General features: G+C 40.9%; 1 protein-coding gene across 2 annotated transcripts in view; it reads right to left on the bottom strand.

Annotated features, from left to right (window-relative positions):
* Positions 1-25,716, bottom strand: part of MBP (myelin basic protein) — a 97,441-nt gene that overhangs the window by 7,930 nt on the left and 63,795 nt on the right. For both annotated transcript variants that reach the window (XM_035124388.3, XM_035124387.3), the window contains exons 4-6: positions 18,731-19,158; positions 4,839-4,946; positions 1,715-1,750 (exon numbers count right to left, since the gene is read on the bottom strand). In XM_035124388.3, coding sequence (XP_034980279.1) covers positions 1,715-1,750; positions 4,839-4,946; positions 18,731-19,158 — 572 coding nt within the window. The remainder of the gene's footprint in view (positions 1-1,714; positions 1,751-4,838; positions 4,947-18,730; positions 19,159-25,716) is intronic.

Below are 25,716 nucleotides of genomic sequence, written 5' to 3'. Positions count from 1 at the left end.
AAGTTTAAAACCCAAGTGGTTGTGTGGAACATTTTAGATTCAAGTGACCCTCCATTGTAAAGTCCATGCTGTTCATCCATGCTCCTACAAGTTCAGTCTTGGATAGTTCTGGTGGCAGCATTTGGAAAGGCCTTTGGCTGAGAGCTGCTTCAAGACCAGCTTGCCAGTCAAGATCTAACAATGCTGCTCTAGATGCACCAGTCATCTGATTCAGTCTGGCATAATGTGCTGGAATAAGAGGAATTGATTAGGATGTTCGGATCATTTCAGATTTAGCAATGTCCCTTAAAATAAGGCATAACTGACAATTGCCCATTCAAATTGCCTTATCCGGTGCTGGGAACAATCTGGAGGATTTGCCTTTGTCCCCAGTGTGTGTAACGTAACCTAGTTAGAACCCTTGTCCTACATTTCCAGCGATCCTTTTCCAAGGGGCACATGTGTTCAAATGTGCTCAGCATTCCTTCGAAGGCTGGGAAATAAGCTACGATGGCAAGTGGGGAAGTAAAGGGTTGGGAAGAGGCACCAAAGTCTTCTTGCAGCTCAGATTAGAGACTGCTTAGATGTACTGTGCAGTCAACCTTAAGAGAAGGGTAGATACTTGGGAGAAAGGAAAGTGGCATTGGAGATACAGCACCAGCCTGGGGTCACAATGAAAGATGGGAGAACCACTAAAGCGTATGAGTGTTGATGATGACAATCCTAAGAGGAGGTGGCATTGGAACAAAGATGGCTTTGAAAAGAGTGGGGCCTGCAATCCTTGTCCCAGCCATGAATGAAGGAAAAAAAACATATCTATGTTATAAGCAGTTTCATGTTTTTTTGTCTGAGGCCAGAGTAAGCCCCAGTGGGGAACCGAGAGTCCACTGAACCAGCATGGAAGGATCATCACAGAGCTCAGGAATAAAGCATCTGCTCAGCATGCAGATAGTCCCTAGCTCCATCCCAGCATCTCCAGGTGAGTCTGGGAGATACCGTGACTGAAATGCTGGCAAGCCGCTGCCAGTTAGCGTAGCCAATGCAGGTGCACAATGGTCTGACTCAGTGTAAGGCAGATCACTGTGTTCCTAATTAGATGCATGGCTCCTTTAAGGCAGCAACATACATGCATTATGTGCTGTTTACATTACATAGCAGCGTTCTGTGAGAAATCATTCTATATACCATATTTTTCTGTGTATAAGATGCCCCCATGTATAAGATGGCCCCTATTTTTTTTAACCCAAAATTAAGAAATTAAGTTGTTTAGCTTTGGGGGGTGAGGGTGGGGGAGGTCACTTCTGCCAATCGCTCACCTGCCTGCCCCCCACTGCCAATCGCTTGCCATAGCCACAACTCGCCGGAGCCGCCAATTGTGTGTTCCGCTTACTGCCACCAACAGCCCACCCGCCCACATGCCGCAGCTGCCAATCACCTGCCCAATTGCCACAGCCAATTGCCAGCAGACCTTGCCGCAGCCACCAATCACCTGCCCAATCACCGCTGCCAATCTCCTGCTTGCTGCTGTCATTAATCGCACGTCCCCCTTCTGCATTCACTACCAGTGTATAAGACGACACCCAATTTTTGCCTAATTTTTTTTTAGCATAAGCATTGTCTTATACACAGAAAAATATGGTAAGTCATACTCTGTCAGGAGACATGACTCTTAGTCTTTGGCTTGCCACAAGCTGATGGCCCATAATGTGAATCAATGTCACATGTTCACACGTACCTTTGCATGCAGGGGAGGAGTTGACCTGGGTGACACCTGAAAAACAACACAAAAGTAAGAGGAAAAGTAGGGTCTACAACAAAATGCTATACAATCGAGTTTTCAGGTCTGCTTCAAGATATGCCACGTCTTGTCCACTTTCCATTCCCTCCTCCCCCCGCCCCACCACCAATAGCCAGCAAGCATTCTATGAACTCTGAACATGCTCACTCTTCATTGGGCTGTTCCTGCCTCATTTTTTTAATTCCTATTTTTTTAAATAATAATAATAGTGCAATTCCTCAAGCCTGCTGATGCCACCTGGTGCATAGGTTTTGCTGTTTTTGCCAGCAAAATGGTTGAGTTCACTCTTAGCACCTTGTCTGCTTGATGCTGTGCTCAAAATGCTTCTTGGCTGCTCGTTATGTGAAGAGATTTGAGAAAGACTCCTGTTTTGTTTGATAAGATTTGACTCTTGTTCTTCAAACCCACAAACCCTGTTAAGATTCCTCAGAATGTAAATGAGCAATGCGAAAGAGGACCAGTTGCATCATTAGACCAGTGTTTCTCAACCAGTGTGCCTCCAGATGTTTTGGGACTACAACTCCCATCATCCCTAGCTAGCAAGACCAGTGGTCAGGAATGATGGGAGTTGTAGTCCCCAAACATCTGGAGGCACACTGGTTGAGAAACACTGCATTAGACAACACTCTTGATCTGCCACTTTAATTACAAGCCTCCTTCTTAATTCCAGCAACATTGCAAAGCTAGTTGCTGTTATTCTCATTCTGTTCCAACCAACGCATTCATGGTGGGCTTCAGCTTTGCACCCATATTTATTAGATTCTTAAGAAGGAACTGGATATTTTGTGAGCTGTGTAGCTACTCAGAGAAAGCAACAGCCCTACATTTTTCTGTCTCTCAGTAATGTGAAGTGTAACAAGCCGCATGAGAAACTTTCAATACACTTTATGCATTTGATACTTGTGTGTAGCATGATCTTAAGCCGTGCCACACCTTCAGCTCTGTTCCAAAGCAAGGTCTCTCTCTCTCTCTCTCTCTCTCTCTCTCTCTTTAAAAAGGAGTCACGTGTTGAGCATTGCTGTCTGCATAGAGTCACCAATATGCAAGCCTGTGTACGTGCTCAATGGTTGTGTTGGTGTTGAGATGGCATGAGGTCCCTACATATGAGGAGGCGCTCCTATGTTGGGCTTCCTGTATGCACAAAATGTGGTTGTTAAAAAGAAGAGGTTTGTTCACATGTTACATTGAACAAATTTCTGTGTACACTTGTTAGTTGTGCTGCTCAGCTATTGTGTACACAGACTGTACAGTTTGCATTTAAAGGCAAATCCATCAAATTCACACTTTACAAAACAATACGACAAACATAGCCATCCTATGAAGTTTGCACTTACCAGAACTTTGCAATGTCGTTCTCTAACCAACCAATATTTACAAAGATGCATATAATAAGGGAAAGTGTGTATACAAATGCATTTATAATGCATTGAGTTAGGGAAAATTTCTTGCAAAAATGTGTACATTAGTCAAAACTGCACACAAAAACTGTGCTTATTAGGAGAAATTGGCACTAGAATGCTGGTGAAGTTTCATGATGATTTTAGTTTGCAGATTGCTACAGAAACTTAGAGAACCGAATTTAAGATTTGAAAAATGAGAGCGAACCAAAACTGACAGATCCTGCCATCCTACTCAGAAGTAAGTCCTATTGTATTCAATGTGGCTTGCTCCCAGGTAAGTGGGGTTAGGATTGAAGCCTAAATCAAATATGCAATGTATGTTTGCATACAATCAAATATGCAATGTATATCAAATATGCAATGTATGTTTCTATCCCCTTTTTTCAGAGGCTCAGGATGGGAATTAGCTTATTATTAAAAGAAAACTTTCAGATAAGCCTTCTGCTTATGTAGCTGCTGGGCTAGGCTTATAAGAGTGAGTCTGAGGGACATAGCTGCCAAGTTTTCCCTTTTCTCGCGAGGAAGCCTATTCAGCATAAGGGAAAATCCCTTTAAAAAAGGGATAACTTGGTAGCTATGCTGAGGGATTTGCAAATTTCTACAAGATGAAAATGTTCTAGACATGAAGGGACTTCCTGCTCCTCAATGCTTATTAGTCTCTGGTAAGAATCCATATATTTGTTATAGCTCAGTGGTTTACACAGGATTTGTGTCCCAGTTCCATGGCTCTGAAGGCTCCACAGGAAGTGAGCCACAGCTCAAGTTTGAGGTAATTTCTATAAATATTCATGTCAGTAACATTTGTCTCATTGGTATCAGCACTGACATAGAATATTTCTATCCATTTTCGTTTCTATTTGAAAGAAGGGAGCAAGCCTGGATTATTGGATTTTCCCCAGAGATTTCCATGTTAGAATGGAAAAATTCCAGTGTCAAAATTGAGGAAAACCCTCTTCTGCCTAGAAGACTGTCTTTTGCCTATCTGCACACAGTTAGTTTGTTTGGGCATGTGACTTGCTCCAACACAGTGATTTGCTGCAGGAACAGCCAATTCTCATAAATGGTCTCTCCCCTTCAAAAAGGACCAGCTGTCCATCTTCAGTTCAGGAGAAGGTGCTACTGCCACACATTCCCTTGAGTCTGTAGAGCATGGCAGGCAAGGCTGGCTCTACCATTAGGTAGGCTGAGTCAGTTGCCTCAAGTGACATATGCTGGGCTGTGGTGGCAAAGTGCCAGAGGAGGAGAGCTGTCACATGGCTTGCCCTGTGTCCTTCAAGCTAGCCTGCTGCCACCAGATGCTACAGTGATGTTGTCCTGTCCTGTTGCTGGTGTTGATTCAGTTTCCAATCTGACTGACTTCTGTTTGTAGAATTGGGAGAGGGGAACCACCACCTTGTCCTGTGCCTCAGGCAGCAAAATACTGACAGGCTCCAGGAGAAAGAAATGTGTGAGCCCATAGAAATGGACACAGAGCTGTGGATCAGGAGAATGACTTCCAGTGTCCATCCCCTTGCCTGGCACACAAGATATAATTTTGTCTGCACTCCCTTTTAGCAGAGAAATTATCTTCGGGGCACTAGCTAGCTGGTGTGTATGTTTTAAAAAGGAAAGTAAGCAGTTTTGTTTGGTGAAAGAATTACCAAAGTGAAATGGGAACTTACAATGTTCCTGAAGAAGTGGACTACTGGGTTCTCATCCACATACCGGCCATGAGATCTTGGGTGAGGCAGGGAACTTACATGGCCAATTCTGGCAGCGTGATGATAATCCTGAAACAAAGGACAGGTTATGCTTGTAGACCAGCAAGCAATCTGAAAGGAATTGGAGCGCCCATTGGGGAATGATCAAACATTAAGATTCTTAAAACTCAAAGGAGAGATGATGGAGATGGAAACACACATTAGGTACAGAAGAACATGAGAAAAGGCACTCTCCCGACAGGGTCCAGCAGAATACTTCCAGGGAACCCTGAAGAAGGACATGGAAGCAGGAACTATGGAAGCAACTGTGCTTCAATATCCATTTAGTTATCCAGGCCTTACCCTCCATGAGTTTATCTACTCTCTTTTCCAAGGTAAGAAAATACCATGTGGTTATGGTTACTCTTTAATTCCACAGCAGTGGAACACTTCATGATAGTAGTGTCTAATGAAATACAATACATTTACAGAGATCATTGAGTCCCTTGTGAGAAAGCATTTATCCTGTCATTTTCACTCTTGCTTTGACTTCCCAGCTCTTTAAAAGCCGTGCATGGGAAGTAACGGCTATTAATTCATATCAGCACGTGAAGCTAAGTCACAAAGCTTTTCCATCTAGTGCAGGTCTGTCTACATTGCTCTGACCGGCAGTGGCCTTTCAGGGTTTTGGGCGGATGATCTCCAGAACTTACTACTTAAGATCCCTTTGGATGAAAGTCCTAGTGGTGGCGCTTTCTGCATGTACACATGGAGAACTGGAACTTTCTGCATGTACACCTCATGTGGCCTGTAATGAAATTATGGTGCTGGGCTCTTGGCATGTGTTTGAATAAAAAGGAGATGTTGCACAGAGGTCCTTGGTTATTGCAATTCCTAGCTGGTCGGTAATTCATGTGCTTTTGAACCGGAAATGTTTGTGTGTGATCATTAGGCTATTCCCCCCCTCTGAACTAAGCACAGATTCAGAAAACCACTTAGCAAGTGGTGACTCATGTAAACTTAATGCAGGGTGCATCCCTCCATATGACTAGCAGGTCAGCAGTGTTCAGCTGTGCATGTGCTAAGTCCAGTTTTAAAAACTCACCTTCGAATATGACCAGATGCTATAATAGAAGTTCCTTGCATATTTTAATGACAAGTTGCCAGTATGTGGTAAATGGTCATCTGCATCCACCTAGAGTCTTACAGCACAATCCTAACCATTAGAAGCAAGTACCATTAAATTTGATGACGTTTACTAATCAGCGCATTTAAGATTGCAGCTATTAGTAGCAGTGTTGGAGCAACAGAAGAAAAAACGAATAGCTACAGTGCTACAGATCTGGGTGGAAGCTTTCAACTTACACAGAAATCTTCTTTAGGTATTAATGTTCTTATTTTTTAAAAAAACACACAAAGCAAATAAAATATGAAATTAAAGGTGATGTTAACCAAGTCATGCTGAATGGGTTTTTTTAAAAAAAATCATAATTATAATTTTATATAAACATAAATATATATTTATATAAACAGAATATGGGTTACAAATCTTGTTGAAGGGGCTTATCAAGGAAGCACTTTTTTAAAAAAGCAAGATGCATGAAAAATGTTCAGCAAGAAAACAGATGCATCTTTCTAGAGCCACAAATCTCAGGTGTCATCAAGACCTTGTAATGCAAAAAGAACAACTAATGCTGTTGAGTTAGGGGTGGTGTCAAAGTGATCTTAGCACTTTTTGGATTGCATTCCTTGCATTTGTAACCAATTCTGCCCTCTAAATATCTTAGAATTAGCTACCTTTCCATTCCTCATGGTGAATTCTGTGTAACTTGAAAGCTCCCATCGTCCTACACCCACGGAAGTCCTGATAGTGCTCTCATGTCTTTCAAAAGTACCGTGAGATGCAGCCCTGAGATACTAGGTAAAATAAGGTTCAATAAGCACTACATTTTATATATGAAAAGGTATACATTCTGGAATATCAATGTTATGGACTATGTCTGCTAATAGCAAAATGTGCGTGCACTTACCTTCTTACAGTAGCATGGTAGTCTAAATCAGATGGTGTGTACAGTATAGTATCTGAATATTTCATTCTCACTTCTGTTGCTCATTTCTAACAAATTCCTTGCCATTATGGACCTCACTTGCAAGTCAGGAGGAGCACATATATTTCACAAGGATGCACACTAAAAGACTGTTCACAGAGTAGTCTGAGATCCCACATGACATTTGTATTTTTCTGTATCTGTTTAGCTTGGTAATTTGCTCTCTGTGGAGCTTTGGGATGGGTCACAAAGCCAAAAGGAGCACAACTTAATATTTCATTGAAATCAGTTAAATTTCCACATCTTTTCCTGTCTTAACCTGAAGTCCCAGAAGTATATACCAGATTCATTCATATATATATTCAACCTGGTATGTGCCAAGAGAGAGTTGCTGGATATATATCAGCATAATCTGAAAGGGTTAACTTCAAATTCTTTTGAGATGAGTTGGCCTTTGAAAAGCCCATTGTGTGTATTAATGTGGGAACTGGAAATTGGTGAATTTGGGCTTCTTTTGCTTTTTTTAATGTTGTCATGGCATTTCCTTTATATTTCTGCAGCTGAAACACCTGGATAGCTTAAAAAATATCCCCAAGATTCCAAAAAAGCATGCATGCTCCAGTATTGTTTGTCTTTTTGTTTGAGCTATGTGCAGAAAAACCCGCAGCTTGTATGTTAGACTGAAATTGATAAAGGACTTGCCAAATAAATGAATATCCCAGCCTTCCCCCCATTTCCCTCCCCCTATAATGTTGTTCCTCCTAAGGATTGTACTGAAACAGAAACACACACTTTATTTTCAAATGCCATGCCGTACAGTATTTCTCACCTCAGTGAGGAAGAACCTGATAAGTCTGCCTGGTCACTCTGCTGACCAGGTGCTGTTGAGGGAACCTTCAAGGCACTTTCTTTTCCTTCTTTGTGTTCTTTATCTTTAAACTGAATAGGGACTGGACATCCATTCAAATAGAAGACTGCCCTCTTTAAACTAACCACATGGCCACTGCTCATACCCTTTTTTTCAACTTGCTCTATTAGGTTTGCTCTAAATCCATGTTGTATATATGCATTTACATACTAGAATAAGAGAGTCATTGGCTGTCATGTGAATTCTGCCCATTCCCCCACTTTGCTTTCCCCAGTTGGCACTTGCATTCTCATTCTTACAGTACATTCTGTTTCAAAGTCACATTTTTACAGAATAACACAAATCACAAAGGACCGAAATATAACCACTGATTGTTTTTATACCAACACTTTTTATTTTGCACGAACTATACACATGTGGCTGTGTTATCTGAAAATTACAGGTTTGTTTCAATCCTGTCTTTTAGTTAACTGAAGATGCCATCCAGCCACTCTTCGCCCACCTCTCCTGCCTGAGCCACATTAAGCACAGAAATTTCCTGCCAGTGATGCTCTGTTCTCAATGGCACTCATCTTGTGGGTTGAGAGACTAAAGTACCTGTTAAGTATGGAAGTTGTTTTTCCTAAGCCACCACACCGAATCTGAATCACCCTTACTATCATCATAGCTTTTAGCATAAAGTTTTAAACAGAATGGGTTTTATGATCAGGTTCAGACATCAAAACAAACCCAGTAGGCAACTAGCTGCATGCTTAGGAATGGAAGAAGAGCCTTGCAATCAGACTGAAGGGTCATCGACTCGAGGATCCTTTCACACAGTGTCCATGATGCGCCATGTTTACAATATCACAAGCCAATGACAAGTGGAAGGTGTGCCTGTAGTTGTAGTCAACTAAGACCTCAGAGCAGACATGTTGAAAGTAATGAACCTAAGTCAGTCGTGCTTATTAACTTTAATGAGTCTCCTCTGAGTAAGTCTAGAATTGAATACCACCCTGTATTTTTAATGATACAAAAAAGTTTTTTTAAAATAAAAAATCCAGTATAAAACAATTTCTTTAGAAAGATATGAGAGACAATAGGGCAATCCCCTGCCTTAGTTCTTGTTACTAAGCAACAAGAATTACCAAGGCAACCAGGCAGGCACAGGTGAATGAAAGCTAATATTTAAGAGGAATTGAGTGGTGGGGTGACTCCACACTCGAGAGCTCTTATAAAATGTCAGTGAAGGAACTACCAGCCAGGGGAAGAAATAAGTGTCATACCACATTGTTTTATCCTTTCCTTTTTTACTTTCACCCCATCCGTCTGGCAGTGCCAGAGGCCTACCTCTCAGTTTCCTCTGGGAACTGATGCATGAGCTCGAAATGCAGCAACAGGCTGCTGCTATCCTGTGGAGTGGCTTCTGACGTCAGACACCTGCAGTATTTTCTCCACTGCCAATGTGAAACAGAACTTCTCTGTCAGGTAGACTAGTTACAAACGTAGTTGGACAATATTTCAAGGCACAACATGCCTCGCCTTCATTTCAATGGCTTGATTCTGTTCCCTGGCACATACATACCAACATTTACCACTCCTGCTACAACTCAGAAGGAGCTACAATCTAACACTATATTTTTCATCACATGGAAGGCCTACAGATCATGGGGAAACCTTGTAATGGTTGTATAGAGGATGGGATTTCAGTGGGTGCACCTTTTCCTTCCAAATGTGTCCTGTCTCATATCGCACTTCCTTCGCTACTGTTAATCTCCACAGTTCAGAGTTGTTGTTGTTGTTGTTGATGATGATGATGTTATAATTGTTAGTAATAATAATAAAGTCTACTGATAGTAAAAATGAGGACAATCAGTAACATCCTGATAGGAGAAGCTACAATTTCAGGAAGCTTGCAAAAAATAGCTCTGTGTAAAAAAAAACCACACACCAACAAATCAAAAACAATATGAGTATATTGTTTCATTGCTGCTTTGTATTTTCAAATCACTGTTCTAGAACAATAATTTTGACTACATGAAATCGGTTATGGGTTATGACCTTTTTGTCTGTTGGTCAGTGGCAATTGCTATATAAACATGATATAGCGATTCTATACTATACATTTACGTGGGTATCAAACCCTACATATGTAAAATCTTCCTCTGCCCTTAACTTAATATAGGCATCTGAAAGGCAATTAACATGGGAAACAGAAACAATTTGCGTTTGCTTCTTTCATTTTAAGGCATTGTTGAGGGATTTTGAACCAGCAGGTGGCGTTTCCTAGTTACAATAAATGTACATCTAACAGAAAGGGAAATTTCAACACATTTTTGCAGGTGATTTCCATATCTATTATTAACAGTGTTCAGTTGAGACTGACATACATAAACATACAGTCATCTCATGTGGGGAACTGCAGATGGATGGCATGAATTGGATGTGCATACTAACTGGAAAAGTCTTTAGATTCAGTACAGGTAGTTGCAACAATAATTGCAATGCCAATTGGACAGGATCTCTTTTTTGCCTAGGGGTTCCTTGATGGGACTAATCACAAGGTTAGATTCATATCATAATGCTAAATACATGGCCTTGCATGCAGGGGGAATCCAGCCCATTGACTCTGTGAAACACCATTTATAAACTATATAAATAGTACTAATTTAGAATGATCTAGGCAAGAGGGAAGTTTTTTATTTCTTGCAAAATGGGAAAATTGTACTTTCCCACTTGTTTGAGTACTGTAAGAAAAAGTTTGGTAGGGGCTTCACAATACAGTCATACCTCGGTTTAAGTACGCCTCGGTTTGAGTATTATCAGTTTAAGTACTCCGCAGACCTGTCTGGAATGGATTAATCAACTTTCCATTACTTTCAATGGGAAAGTTCGCTTCAGGTTAAGTACGCTTCAGGTTAAGTACAGACTTCTGGAACCAATTGTGTTTGTAAACTGAGGTACCACTGTAGTTATTTAGGGGTGGTGTCAGGTAGCCTACACACACACACACACACACACACACACACACACACACACACACTACATATTCAGGCAGACAGCAACACCCATGAGAAGTTGAATGACAAATGTGCATATGTGGGACTCCTAGCAGAAGCACTTTCACAACAGCTTTTGGTCCTTCAGAATGCTGTTAATGTGGTATACAGGAAGCAGAAACCCCAAATACTTCAGTTAGAGTCACTTGTCGAAGTAGTTCAGCAAGCCCCAAGATCACATACCTAAGCAAATGTACATCTTGCAGAAGAAGCCATTTCAATGTGTTTTCCTTTTCTAGTCCATTTCCATATCTATTATTAATGGTGTTCAATTGTGATTAACATACCATACATAAATGCAGTAAGCTTTTTTTGGGGGGGGGATGAGGAGGACAATAGGAATTGGGATTTTAAAATTTCCAGGTACTTCTGTTACACAGCATGAAGAAAATACACTAAGTGAAAGGTTCTGAAAACTATCCTTCTAAGTTGTTTTTTATGAGTCCAGTTCAGTAAGGAATTTTATTTATTAAATTTATATACCACCTTTATCTTCCAAGGATCTCAGTGTGGTATCCATGGTTCTCACCTCCCCTATGTCATTCTCACAGCTACTCGTGAGGTAGCTTAAGCTAAGAGATGGTGACTGGCCCAAGGTCACCCATTGAGCTTCATGGCTGAGTGGGGATTTGAACCCTGCTCTCCTAGGTCCAAGTTCAACCTTCCAGCCATGATGCCATGCATGTGGAAAGACTTCACAATGTGGGAAACAGCTACATTAGCAGCACATCTCTCCATGGACCAATGACAATTTACAGGGCCTTTGAGTGGTCAGCCAAGCAGGATTTGGCTGCCACATAATATGCCCATTCCACATCAATGTTTTATCTAAATGAGGCAAGTCACAGGTACAGCAAGCCATTGACTGTCACCACCTCTTGCAGCAACAGAAAACATTTAAAAACATACATTGATGTTTTATACTTATTTTCAAGTTCTGCCTAAAATGTGTGGTTAAAAAAAAGTAAGGCCTGCTTTCCAGCTCATTTGCTGGAAAGTTTTAAAATTCATCCTTCTAAGCCACTCTGTTTGCACAAATATTATATGCATTGCTAGAACAAGGCCCTATTCATCTGAAAAAGCAACCTGTGTTTTAGACAGCCAAGCTTAATTCTGACCATCTTCCAGGTAATTTACTCAGATGTTGACCTTCAGTTTAGGTATCAGGGAATTAGCATTCAGGGCAGAGCAGACGAAAAGCACGCCATCATAGAGTTTAATAATTAACAGCAGCCATACCATTAGTGCTACTTTCTAAGCCAAAATGTTCCCTCTAACTAGCAGATACAGTATATCGACACAGCCTCTGTTACCGTGATCCAAATGTGGAAGTAAAAACATTTCTTTCGGTGTTTTTCTTCACCCCACTTTGGGCTGGAGAAATGTCTGTAGTATTGTACATCGATTAGTCGCTTATTTAGCATGTTGCAAAGAAACCGAGAGAGCTGACTGAAAATGTGTTTGTGTACAACAAAGTGAAGCCTGATTTACATCATAGCTTAATTAACAGTATGGCTTAATGAAAACATGACCTTCTGTATCTTTGTCTTCTTCCTTTTTTAACCAACAGAGCAACAACTCTCCTTATTAGAGAGATAGCAGAATTGTATCACCTAGTGGTAAAAAATCCTGCTCTGCGCAGTCTGTCCATTTGGCGCATATACTTAATATTTCCCTGGGGTGAGTTCTACATCTTCTTCCTTCCTTCATTTGAATGCTATTCAATATTTGAATGCCCAAATCAATATTTGAATGCCCAAATGGCAACTCAAAAAAGGAATCTTTGTGAAAAATACTCCTTGCTTATTGGGAGCTTATTATTTCTCTTGCACAAAGACAAAGAAAAGCTTCCCAGAGAACATTTTGGCAGCGGCAGACTAAAGAGAGAATCCTCTTGCCTATGCTTCTTCTTATGTGCGGATCCATGGTCCACTCAGTGGGAAAATTGCACACATCCTTAATTCTCCCAATGAAATTAAAGACACTAAAATTTGGTTAGAGTTCACTTCAGCGTAGAGCAGGGGTGTGCATTTTTTCTATCAAGGGCATTCCCCTGGATATGTGTTGAGTATAAGCTAGCAGTGAGCCAGACCAGAGACAAAAGTGAGTGGGACCTCTCCTTTACTCTCTTTTCTGTCGCCCCCTTCTCTCTCTCTCTCTCTCTCTCTCTCTCTTTCTCTCTCTCTCTCCTTCTGATATCCTTTCTTGCTTTCTACCTCTTCCAAGGGATGGGGCTGATTGTTCTTGCTAGAGAGATTAGGAGCCAACTCCCAGTGGCTGAGCTCCCTTTGGCCTCCCCAATAAAATATTTGAGCCCCCCCCCAAGTTGATAGGCATTGCCATTCAAATGGGGTGCATGTGCTGTCTTCTGACTGATTATATCCCATATTTTATTTCACTTCAGCTTTAAATCCCTGTATCCTTCAAGCACTTTGATAAACTATTCAAGTCACAATACAGTGTGTAAAGATGGTTAGGTTCAGATGTTAGTGTTTAAACTTAAATAATTAGTGCACCACTTAACAGTATGAAAGCTATTTAATAAATGCATTACCAATGTTCAAGCGTAGACAAAGGTCAAATATTGAAACAAAATCATGTCGTGTTACAGACTCTAGGAAGCTAGTACCATCAATTATATATTTTACAATGCTACAATTTATACAACAGTTGTACAAAACAGTAGGTATGACATGATTTTCCTAGACACAACACAGACTTGTAAAAAGGAAAAAAAAATCACAATACATAGTTTCCTTCAGACTACTAGATAGACACATTGAAATACTCTTGATTTACTGTGAAAAATGCAAGTTATTATTGATGTGGCTAATTTTCCCCATAGGTTTCATATGCAAAACATTTCATACAGATTAAGAGCATGGTCTGGTTCTATCACATCTCAGTTTATCAAGCTGAGATATGCATGAACTTGAGCCTTTTACTCACGCACAGAACCCCTTTGCATCACCATGCAAGTCATGATAAATCCAGGAAATCTCTTAATTAAACCATGATTTAAGATTTTAGATTGTTCCAAAATTGTCCAAATAGATTGTTCCAAATAGATTGTCACCATTTCATCAGAACTGGGAAACTATGGTTTATTAGAGACTTTCTAGTTTAATAGTGGCTTGCCATAGTGGGGTCCTGTTCTTGAACATAAGGCACCTGCATATTTCAGCTTAGAAAGATGAAATAAATTAATGCCTTTAACATTCAGACATGTTTTCATTCAAATTAGGAGAAACCTATGATTCTTTAAATAAACATACTTTTTTTTGCTGTTTGGAATCATGCTCAATTTTATACCAAGCAGACACTTTACACTATTTCACCATTTTCTTTAATGATCAACTATTTCAACTGGTCTCAGAAGCTCGAGACCCATCTCTTGGTTTTATATGCTGGGAGGCAGCATTAGAAGCAAAACAAAACAAAAAAACAAAAAGTCCCCCCTTTTCAGGTGTTAACTTTACTAGTGGTTGCTTTTGAGCAGCAGGGGAAAGAAGATGAAATATATTTATCTGTTTAGACACTGGCATATCAGTGAATCCTGGCTCTATAAAGCCATTGTGAATATATTGCTTATATCAGGGGTAGCTAATGTGGTACCCTCTAAATGTTGTCGAACTCCAACTCCTATGACCCCTGACCACTAGCTAACTGATGGGAGTTGGAGTCCAACAAATTTTGAAGGCATCTCCTTGACTAATCCTGACCTAGATGGTGCTATGTTCATAGAAGGTGCTGAAAGTACTCCTTTCAGAAAATTGATGCAAAATAAATACAAATGAATCTGCATCTTGAGCAGGGTTTCTGCAGACCAGTGCTTGTGTGGTGGTTTGTTGTGCTTTTTTTTAAAATTGAATCACTCCCGGTTCTGTAGACCTTATTATTGCCCCATTTTTCTTGTGTCTGATGCCTTGTATCTCTCTACCATTGAGGGTTGCCTTAAACTTCAGTGGAGATTCTTTCCAAGGAAGTGTATGCGCAAGTCATTGCTTTATACCGTGGTGAATGTTATCTACAGCTTGATTTCAAGGTTTTATGCAGTAGCTTATAATATGCCCTTCAGAGGGCTGTATTGACAGCCAGATTGACAGCTGCGCCAATGCAACAACCCCAAATCAGGCTCCCTGGATTCAGTGTTGCAGAAGCATCACACTGGCAATCTCTACCTCGGCTAGACCAGTGGAAATGTTTAGGACCATGCCCTGTGTTAGATCAAGGGTTAAAACTGATCAAAGAATTATTTATGGCTAGTTAATACTTGGTAAGGAAACATGAGAAAGTAGGAACCATGGAGGGAAGAATAGGCGCTATAGACGGAAATAATATGCAATAGCTTGAAGATGTAATTACAATTTTTTAAAAAAATTCTCAGTCTGATGATGGAATCGGAACAAACTAGATACAATTTAGGCATAACTGCCTGATGCATCTGTTGAGTAGGTATTTAAGCATGTTCTACCACAATGTGTACTAATTGCGACCCTAAACCTGGAAAATACTCACTTAACTGGCTGGTAAATCTACTTTGGCACTAGATCTAATGGATTTTTTCCTAATATATATTGGGTTTTGCAATTCTGAAAACTGTAATATTTCAGAGTACAGATTGTTATGTTTGAAAACAGACAGGCTTTTAATTACCTTACATATAACTGTGCGGGAAAACATCCCTTAAGAAGCCCACAATTTGTCCAGTAGTTATTTGCTACCTCATAAAAGGCTGTACTAATTGGGTTATACAACAGGGCCGTGACTGCGAGTTTGTTTTTAATGCTGCAACTACTTGGCATGTACCAAGAGAAGTACCACCGGAGAGACTCACTTGAAGTTAAGTCAAGTGTCAAGTTTTGCCTAATTTTAAATGAGAATAATTTTATAAAGCTCTGTTCACGATTCATGTCTGCATATGTATGTGTGCATTGCACATGAATCCACCAACCTGCACATACAGATACAGTAGATAGATAGATGGCGCATAGGTACTAACCATGGGAACACAGGTGGCATGTTTTCTGCCACATAGGAGGGACAATATATCCATACATTCATATTGGTACATTTTATTTTTCTCCCACCCTTTCCTGATGTACCACAAATACCAGAGCAATGGAGAACCTGTCTTTTGAGAGGGGAGGCAGGGGAGGCGAAAACAAGACAGGCATTCTTCTATTTTCCCTTCCTCCTCCTCTCTTTAAACAAAGGGGAGCGTTATTCACGCATGTATTCTTCACCCATGGATGTTAATAAGAAAAGAATATGCCTCCACAAGGAATTCACCATGCTCTCTGCCTGAATGTCAGTGCTTTTTCTGGACAAAAAGATGTTTGTGTTTGCTGCATTCCGACACGAGTGTGGGCAGATCAGATATACGAACCAGCACTGCAGGAAGGGGAAAGGAGGCTGGAACAACGCCCTTACCATCACCCCAGCTCCTGTTACATAATTAGTTGGCGCTTTGGGAATCCTTACCGTAGGGAGTATATTCTCTATGTCTGGAAAAAGACCTCTTCCATCATCTCATGACCCTACACTGTCGCATGTTTACCATTTTGACTTGGTGCACACTCAAAAGCAGGATTATCAGCAGCTACATTCAGTTGATGATAATTCCTGTCTTCGGCAAAGATACTGTTTGAGTGCGTGATGAAAAATATTTGCAGGGTTTAGTTTCTGTGTCTGCTTCAGCTTTTTTTTTTTTTAAAAAAAACCCTTCTCTGGACACTTTCAAAGTGCATCAGTGTTTGTTTTACTATTACACACAATAATTAGCAATTGTTATGTTTTTAAATACAGGGAGGAAAAACATATACCTACATTTCCAGCAACTTTGACATAATAATGAAGTAACAATTCTTATCTGAAACCCATACTATTCAAGACAATTGAATTACACTAATAACTTTATGCTTTCCTTAAAAACACACATGCACAGCTAGTATTAACAAATATTTGTGGCACTTGCTGAGTTAACTTCCAGCATTGAAAGTCTCCTGGAATGAATTCCCAGGAGATATTGTTCATTACCAGCATTATTATTTCTGAGAGCACAATGTTGTCACACAATGGCACAGCCAGTTCTTCATGGACTGGCCAAGATATATGCAAGTCAACATTTTAAAAGCAGTTGTTCTGTTGCAGCTAAATAGTATTTGGAATAATTCATAACCTTTTATTTTTGTTACGTAGGCACTGGACTATGAGTTATGCAGATTTAAATGCACCAATTGTGGCAGTGAAAATCTACAGCAGTGTGCTAGGATCAACAATACAAAAGATGATTTTTCACATGAGAGTGTCTATCTATACGCAACTCTACTCCTAACAGACAAATAGATTTCACAATGATAGCTAAATACAGAAATACCCACAATCTGAACCAGATGTAAATCACTTATCACCAAATGCTTGAATTGAATACTTTTGAATCACTTACATTTCAGAATATGTAGTGACTGCTTATTGTAGGTGTGGGTTCATCCCCTAGTGATCTCCTAATCTATGAGAAATAGTGTCTTCATGCTATACCTGTCAGTTCTGTGACATCACAACATTTCAATTTCATTTTGAGCCAGATTTGAGCTAGTAGGTCAGTAAGGGCAATACTGTTATGATGCAAACTCCCTTAGAAATTGATCTAAACTGAACTGAAACCAACTATACTTGCTTGGCTATTTTTACAATTGCTGCCAACTTTATGTCAAGTGACTTGCCCAGGACTACATACAGCTCTGTCTACATACAGCTCTGCAGAGGTCTTTCCTAGCCATACCTTGGAGGTGCTGAGGATTGAAGCAGAGACCTTCTAAATGCAAAGCTCTACCACTGACCCTCTGTCCCTTACACCCAGAGAAGTTTTTAACTCTTCAAAAGTATTTGCCGGATCAAAAATGTTACCTATAAAAATACAAAATATAACAGCCAGTAGCCAAATGGTTTAGCAAACACCGCATTGATACATTAACCAGCAGTGAAGGAACTGGTTTCCCCGCTTCAAATGTGTGTACCATTCTCCTGCTTCATTCCAATTCCCATCTGTTGAACAGTACACAATTCTATGTGTGCATTGGCAGTGCTTTTGCTACTGACATCCCCCAAACTAGCTGAAAAGTATTTTCCTTTATTAAGGCAGCACTTCTATACACATTTGCCTAGACATGCACAGATTTGCACTGCGAACCTTCAACCATCCATCCATGAAAAAGCACAAGTTAATACAGATGTGGTCTGATCTTGTCACAATTCCCGCGTTCTGTTTTGTTTCTCTCATCAGAAAAGAAACAAAAGGCATTAGGGTTGGCGAGCTGTCCCCTGGTTTCACAAAGCTTCGTGTTAGTCTCACGACACAGCCTGGGGTTACAAATGCCACCAAGAGTCATAAACAGACATGAAGCCAACAGACGTTAAACTAAAGTCAGTGTCCATAAAGCTATCACAGAGTTACTGTAAACAATTGTCTTTCTGTGACTCCTTTCCAGTCAGATTTTGAGAAAGATTGCAAGATAAATATCACTGACGGGGAGGAAAAAATTCAAAAGAACACCAAGCCTTTCCCCATCATAGGTACTACTTACAACCAATTAAAAACAAATCTCCCCAAGGGAGCCTCAGAGCATCACATCCTGATATAAAATAATCCCAGCATTATGTTAGAAGAGGATTAGGGGTAATTAGAAGTTCAGGTCAATTTAAAAGGGGACTGTTTGTAGTAACATTCTCTAATGCATTATTTCTAAAATTGTCTTAACAGCCAATTATCACATTAGAAATGGATAAACACAATTCTGAAGGCTAAGTCAACTGTTGCTCTATGGAGGTTATTGCGTTCTCTTGAGTTTCCTCCCACCCATCCTTTTACAATTCTTGACTTCATTGCAGCTATTCTGTTCTCCTTTCCTCTGAGCTCACCTTGCCCCTCCGGGGATAATGTTTGTCACCTCCAAAGAATCTGCCCAGTGAGTCAAGTAGACCCGGTTCCCTGTATCTTCTGGGGGATCCATGTCTAGCATGGTCTATTGTACTTGCAGTTGCAAGTTTGGATCCATGCCGGAAAGAGGAGCGTTTCTGTGAAGCCATCAAATCCGAGTTCTCAGAAGCTGCTGCACTGTCCTCCTGAATGGTCTGTAGCTCATCTGATTCAGAGGGCCGGTCTTTGAAGGTGTTGTCTTCTCTCCCTGGGGCATCTCGGGAAAAGAGGCGGACCAAATGGGGGCGACCAGTCGTGTCAGCTGGGTTGGCATCCTTCCAGGCATTCTTTGGGTCTGCTGCGCCCTTGGAGTCTGTCACCGCTGTGCTCTTAGAGGAGGTCCCATTGTTCTGGTTCACATCTGCCTCTCCTGCAAACAACAAGGATGAGATATGAATGCAGGCCTGTGAAAAACAGAGAGACGGAACAATGCAGCTTTCTTCCCCTTGCCTTGGGTTTGCTGCTTCACACAAAGTCCATAGATTATGTGCAGTTGCAACAGAACTGCCTTCTACCAGCTCCAGGACAGATATATTAATTTTTATCAGAATTAATATAGCGGGAAAGAAGAGTTGTCAGGCTGGTGCATGCCTATTTTATTTATTGAAACCTGTATTTGGAAGAAAGGCAAATTTCTTTAGCTGTTAACAACATAGAGCACCCTTTTGCTTTGCCTGTTTTTGCAGGAGAGTATCAGAACAAATTTGTAATGACTGATAATCTAACGTTTAGGCTGCACAAGCTTAAGTGTAAATGTATCCTCTAAACAGCTCTGTTAGGTTCTGGACCATGATAACCCTGCAAAACTAATCTACACTGGCTGACTAGTCATTTCTGAGTCCTATTTATGGTGCTGGTGCTTTAAAGTCCCAGATGGCTTAGGATCCAAATACCTGAAGGACCCCCTTCTTTGCATACCAGGCTGCCCAGGTCTTAAGGTCCTCTGGAGAGATCCTGCTTCAAGTACCCTCTTTAGTAGAGATATGCTAAGTGTTCACACAGGGTCTTTTCTGTGGTGGCACCCTGACCTTGGAATACCCTCACTGGTACTGACACTGCAAGTCTGCAATTTGCCCTGGCATTTTAGGTTGCAGGTTTTTTTCCAGGTGAGGTGAGGTTATTTTTATTTTTATTTTTGCTTTTTGTCATTTATTATACTTACCTGTTGCTTTAAAACTGCATTTATATCTAGTTATTCAAACATTTGTGCAGGCCCTAGAGTCTTCTGATGAAGGACATTAAGTAACATTTTAAATAAGCAAATACGTATCTTCACTATCCAACCTAACTTACTGTTTCTGCTGATGCCAGGTGCAATGATGAGAAATAATTGCATGGACAGATTTCATTTGGGTGTGAGTCTTATTAGCAAATCTACTCTGGCACAACTGTTTACTCAGAGGAAAAAGAGTTTCACCACCATCATTGGAAATGCTAACAATGATTCTCAATTTTCCAAGTGCCAGACCTACGTAGCCAACACAACGTTATTCACACATAGGAGAGAGCCTATTATCAGCAGGCTCAGGAGAACCACAGATTTTGCGGGAGGGAAACGACTGTTCACACATGTACAAAAAAAGTGGTACTCTGTCCCCATATGACCTATCTGGAATTGACACCTGTTTTGCACAAGCAATCACATCACCACTCAGAAAAGAGCAAGCGTAACAATGAGGAGGTTGGAGCAACTTAAAAAGTTTGGGGCTTTTGTTTAAGGAAAAAAGGGAAATTCCACAATGCTAGAACCCAGGGTCATCCAATGAAAATGAATGGTGGGTGATTCATGACAAACGGTACACTACACTCCTTCCCGCCATGCATGGTTTATGCTCCCATAAGATGCAGTGATGGCCACCAATTTGGACCGTTTTGAAAGGGGATTCAATAAATCCATCGATCCCTACTACAACCAGAGGATCCAGGATCAGAGGACAGCAGTGGGAGAGGGCTGTTGTGCTCATGTCCTGCTTGAAAGCTTCCCCTAGGCATCTAGGGGAATATATCTGTTGGTATATGATGCCGGTAAAATTGGCGAGAATGTATAGAAAGAAGGACAAAGGATGCTGGAAATGTAGGGTATCAGAGGGTGATTTCTACCACATGTGGTCATGTGACAAAGTGATTTTTTTGGGGGGGGAATCAGTTTATAATGAGTTAAAAAATTATTTAGGTATACGTTCCCAACCCCCCCCCCCGAGGCCTTTCTATTAGGGCTGATGGGAAATGAAATTAAAAAAGCAGACCAAAGATTGTTCATGTATGCCACAGGTGAGAGTATTAATAGCACAGAGATGGAAATCACAGGAACTACCTTCAATTGCGGAATGGCGAGTGAAGATGTTGGAATATTTAGAGTTGGCCAAACTGACATGCAGAATCTGAGATCAGGAGGACACGAAATTCAGAGAAGAACGGAGTAAATTTATGGATTATGCAAAGGAGAACTATAAGAATTTAAAGACACTTGGGGGGTATAAATTAGACCCTGCAATATTGATTTAGCATTGATATAATATTTGCCATTGAGTTAGTATCTAATATTGGAAAATTGTAAAATGCGCGAGTAAAGTGAAATAAATTACCTGCTTAAGGGAGGAGGGAAGTCAAAGCTTGACAGAGCTATTTGCTGTATAAATCTAAATTGTATTTGTTGATGTAAAGAAATCTGAGAAAACAATAAAAATTTATTGGAAAAAAAGAAAGAAAGAAAGCTTCCCCTAGGCATCTGGTTGAATGCCACACTAGACAGGTCTTGGTTTGGATCCAGCCAGGTTTTTTTCTTATGAACCCAAAGTATAGAGAATTTCAAGGTCCTCTGCCAGTCTCAGAACATTGCTACTGTTGGTGACAGGTGACAGGAAGAATGTTCCAAGGCTGGGCCATGTGCTCTGGAGGAACTAGAGCAGAGATAGAGAGCCACTGTGGCAGGCAGTGTTTTAAAGCTGATGCAGAAGGAACAGGCAGAAGGTGCAGGAACTGAGAGGAAAGCTGGGCTGGATGAAGCAAACAGAACAGCTCTCTGATCTCTCTTGTCACGTTTTCTGCTGGGGATTATGCCTTACTGCTAGCAGACTGCCAGAGATTCCCACAGCATCTCATCACTTCTGGTAATCCCTGTCGCAACCCTTGCGTTCATATTTTGTTGCCATTGACACATATGCACACACTGTTCATTTTCCTGAAACTGCAGCTTTTAAAAAATTTGCAATCAACTTTTTCTTTTCTTTAAGGGAGGGAGGAATTTGAGTACTTTTGCATTTGAAAGCATGTCCTCCCCCCCTTGCTTGGACCATCAGCAGGGTCTGAGCTCAGTCATACCTGCTTGGCCTCAGTGACAGTGATAACAGTTTCCAAAGAAACCAATGAATGTACTTAGGAAAAGGGCTGTGTTTAGTAGCAACATTTCTGTTGCTTGCCTGGACTTTAGCAACTTTGTCGCTGACTGTGGAGATGTAAAGATGTCGACCCCTTGCCATTCTGTGAAAATGTTGCTATCCCAAGACTTTTTGAGATTGGAATTAAATCAGATATTAATTCCTGCATAAAGACCCTGTGAGCAACCAACACAATATAAGGAATTTTATTCATCAACACTGGCAAGATTCTATGCCATAATACACATTCATTCCAGGGTGGTGGGGGGAATGGACAGAACAATGAAGCTATTGTTTTTAATTAAATGCATTAACAAAACACCAGAGCATCTGCATGCTAATATTTTTATAACAGTTGTGCTTTGTGTCAGTGAATGCATTTATTTCTGGCCAACAAAGGAAAGCGTTTGTGCCACAAAAGGAGCTTCTCCCAATACTAGCTAGAACATCTTATGCCTTTCTTTAGTAAGGAAAGTATGCATTGAGAGCTTTTGTTCTCCTGTTCCCTACAGTGGAGGGTCACCATTTTAAAAGGTACAGCACAACTATAGGTGTACTTACCTGCACTTGCAGAGTAACAGAGATAAAATGATAAACTAAAAAGGAATAGATTTTGACCGGCCTGATTGACGAGAGGTTGGCAACACAAGGCCTCAGGCCTGCCAATACTTGGCCACCATAATGGCCACCACAATAATGTAGTAGCATGGGGACAAACTTGGTTCCAGTCTAGGTAAGATTCTGGGCACCCCAAAAAACATTTAATGTGGCAGCATCATGCTTAAAAGCAAATGTCTTAATAATTAAGTGCAGTCCCTATACACAGCTTCCTTTTAGGTCATAGGTTGCTGGTATGCAGAATACTAGAATTATTTAACAATTACTCCTGGCTATATGATTGGTCCGTGCTCTGGTCCATTCCATGGGGTCACGAAGAGTCGGACACAACTAAACGACTAAACAACAACAACATATGACTGGGACACGGGTGGCGCTGTGGTCTAAACCACTGATCCTAGGGCTTGCTGATCAGAAGGTCGGTGGTTTGAATCCCCACGACAGGGTGAGCTCCTGTTGTTCGATTCCAGCTCCTGCTAACCTCGCAGTTTGAAAGCATGTCAAAGTGCAAGTAGATAAATAGGTACTGCTCCGGCGGGAAAGTAAACGGTGTTTCCGTGTGCTGCTCTGGTTCACCCGAAGTGGCTTAGTCATGCTGGCCACATGACCCGGAAGCTGTCTGTGGACAAACGCCGGCTCCCTCCGCCTATAGAGCGAGATGAGCGCCGCAACCCCAGAGTCGTCTGCGACTGGACCTAACAGTCAAGGGTACCTTTGGGTAAGGTAGTGTGTGTGTGTGTGTGTGTGTGTGTGTGTGTGTGTGTACTAACCCATGCAAATACATATGAGCATTTTCTGCTCATTTGTCCATACATTAGATACCATAGATTTATTCATGTGCCTATTATTCTGTTGGAAGGGGCATGGGGCATAATTTTGGGACATCCTAATGCCATGCTTGATAATTAAAAAACCCTCACAAATACGATTGATGCACCATGCTCTAAATGTAGTTTAAGGTTTTTTCTGTTCCATCCAACATTGCTAGAATAATTTCAGAACTGAAACCATATGTATTAAATTTGTCAGATATTAAAATGCAATGAGCCACGGCTTTTGTCTTCAATTCTTGGTCTTTGAAGTATTCCTGATCATTGCATCTGAGTGAGCTTTGTCAGACTCATTATTTCAGAATAAGAAAACCATTCTGTTCATATCCCCTATTCAAGTAAATTACACACAGTTTGATTCGTAGGTACACCGTGAGTAGCTGCTCCTAACTGTTATCTCTTACTTTCCTTCTGTTATTAAGGCTCTTCCAATCTCCTGAGTTAAATACACTTCAGTGCAAAAGTTCAACATAATTTTATCATGCTTTGAATGAATTCCTCTGAAGAAATGGTTAATGCAATTTTATCTGTGAAACCTGTAGGATTTGCAGTGTTGGAATTTTAGATCAGTACACATTGTTCTCTGTGGCTCAAAGATGAAGTATGATTCTATTCAATGGGTACTAAAAGCCAAAAAAACAAAACACTTCAAAGTCATTGAGAATACTTGCAGAATGTCATAGAATCTCAGGGGCTTCTATGTACAATGCAAAGTATCTTTGGTTATGCAGAACAAAATTTTCCTACATGAAACCTGAAGATATGCTGAAATATCCTGTGAAGTGTCTCTTGCCAGAGTGTTCTAAAAGTGGTGTAGAACCAAATGGTGCAAGTGGGGAAAAAATGTTGTGTAAGAGCTGCTTTCCATGACAATAAAACCTAAAAATTCACATGGAGACAGGCTGAAGATGCAACAGATGGGAAAATGCAAGGTTGAATCTGTACCCAACCTTTGTATGGCTGTGAAGTAAGTGAAGTCAGTGTCTGTTTGCATTAGCTATACAGAGCATAGCTGCCAAGTTATCCCTTTTTAAAGGGATTTTCCCTTATGCTGAATAGGCTTCCTCGCGAGAAAAGGGAAAACTTGGCAGCTATGATACAGAGCACAATATTGATGAAGTTGCCAAAACTCTTAGCTCAGAAATTGGTGGCTCATGAAGCTTACCTCAAACATCATCTCCAATTTCCTCAATCTCAATTTTTAATCTGTGATGGAGAAGTCAGTCACTCCCTACTTTTCACCCAACCAGCTTCCAAACACCCACCCACCCACCCACTTAATTGCCTTTCCTGGTTTTCCGGCAGTGGCATGGAGAAAGGTCCCACTTTCCATCAGACTCATGGCATGCTGCTATGGCTAAAGCTAGATGGCAGGAACACTTTGGAAGCTCCTATTTAGAGCTTCTGTGCCTGGTACCAGGAAGGGGCAGGCCAGAGAGAACCCCCACCTCCTTTCCCCATCCCACATAGAACAGGTAAGTGGATGAGTGGTGAGGAAGGGGTCTGGAGGGAGGCAGGTAGTAGTTGGTTGAGTGAGGATGCATAAGCTCTTGGGGGGAAGTTCTGGGGGAAAGATGAGGTCTCGCAGTTGGAGATGAGTTGGGTCAGATGTGGCTTGAAATGGAATTGTGCTTCGTAAACCAACTGATTTTCCAAAGTTGGAACCCAAACAAAGGAATTTGCTCCTCCATCACTAGTTTGGAAAAATGAGAGTCCGGATTTGCCACCCTGGGCTTCTTTGTGAGGAAGGGTGGACTATAAACTGAAAAATAAATACATAAGCGCCTTTACTAAATAAACATAAATATGTAATTAAATGATACACACCTTTTCTGGAATGTAGTCTGTGAACTTAACACCTATTTATTTTACATTTAAAATATTATATATATTTTTAAGTAGTTGATCATAAAAATTGAAGTAACTTTCAGACCGCTATGCATTTTCACACACTGGGGCACGAGCTGATTTGTCAAGTTGAAGTAGAACAATGGCTCTCAAGTGGAATTTGGTAGTGTGGGCCTAGTTTGCAGCACATCCTCCTTGTTTTCTAAGTACGTCTGGCACAGATTCAGATTACTGAGGGTCATGGGGGAGAAGGAG

Source organism: Zootoca vivipara, chromosome 8 (assembly GCF_965207765.1).
Source record: "Zootoca vivipara chromosome 8, rZooViv2.hap1.1, whole genome shotgun sequence".
Taxonomy (NCBI): Eukaryota; Metazoa; Chordata; class Lepidosauria; order Squamata; family Lacertidae; genus Zootoca; species Zootoca vivipara.
Note: the sequence above shows the minus strand (reverse complement) of the source record. Positions and strands in the feature narration are given on the sequence as shown.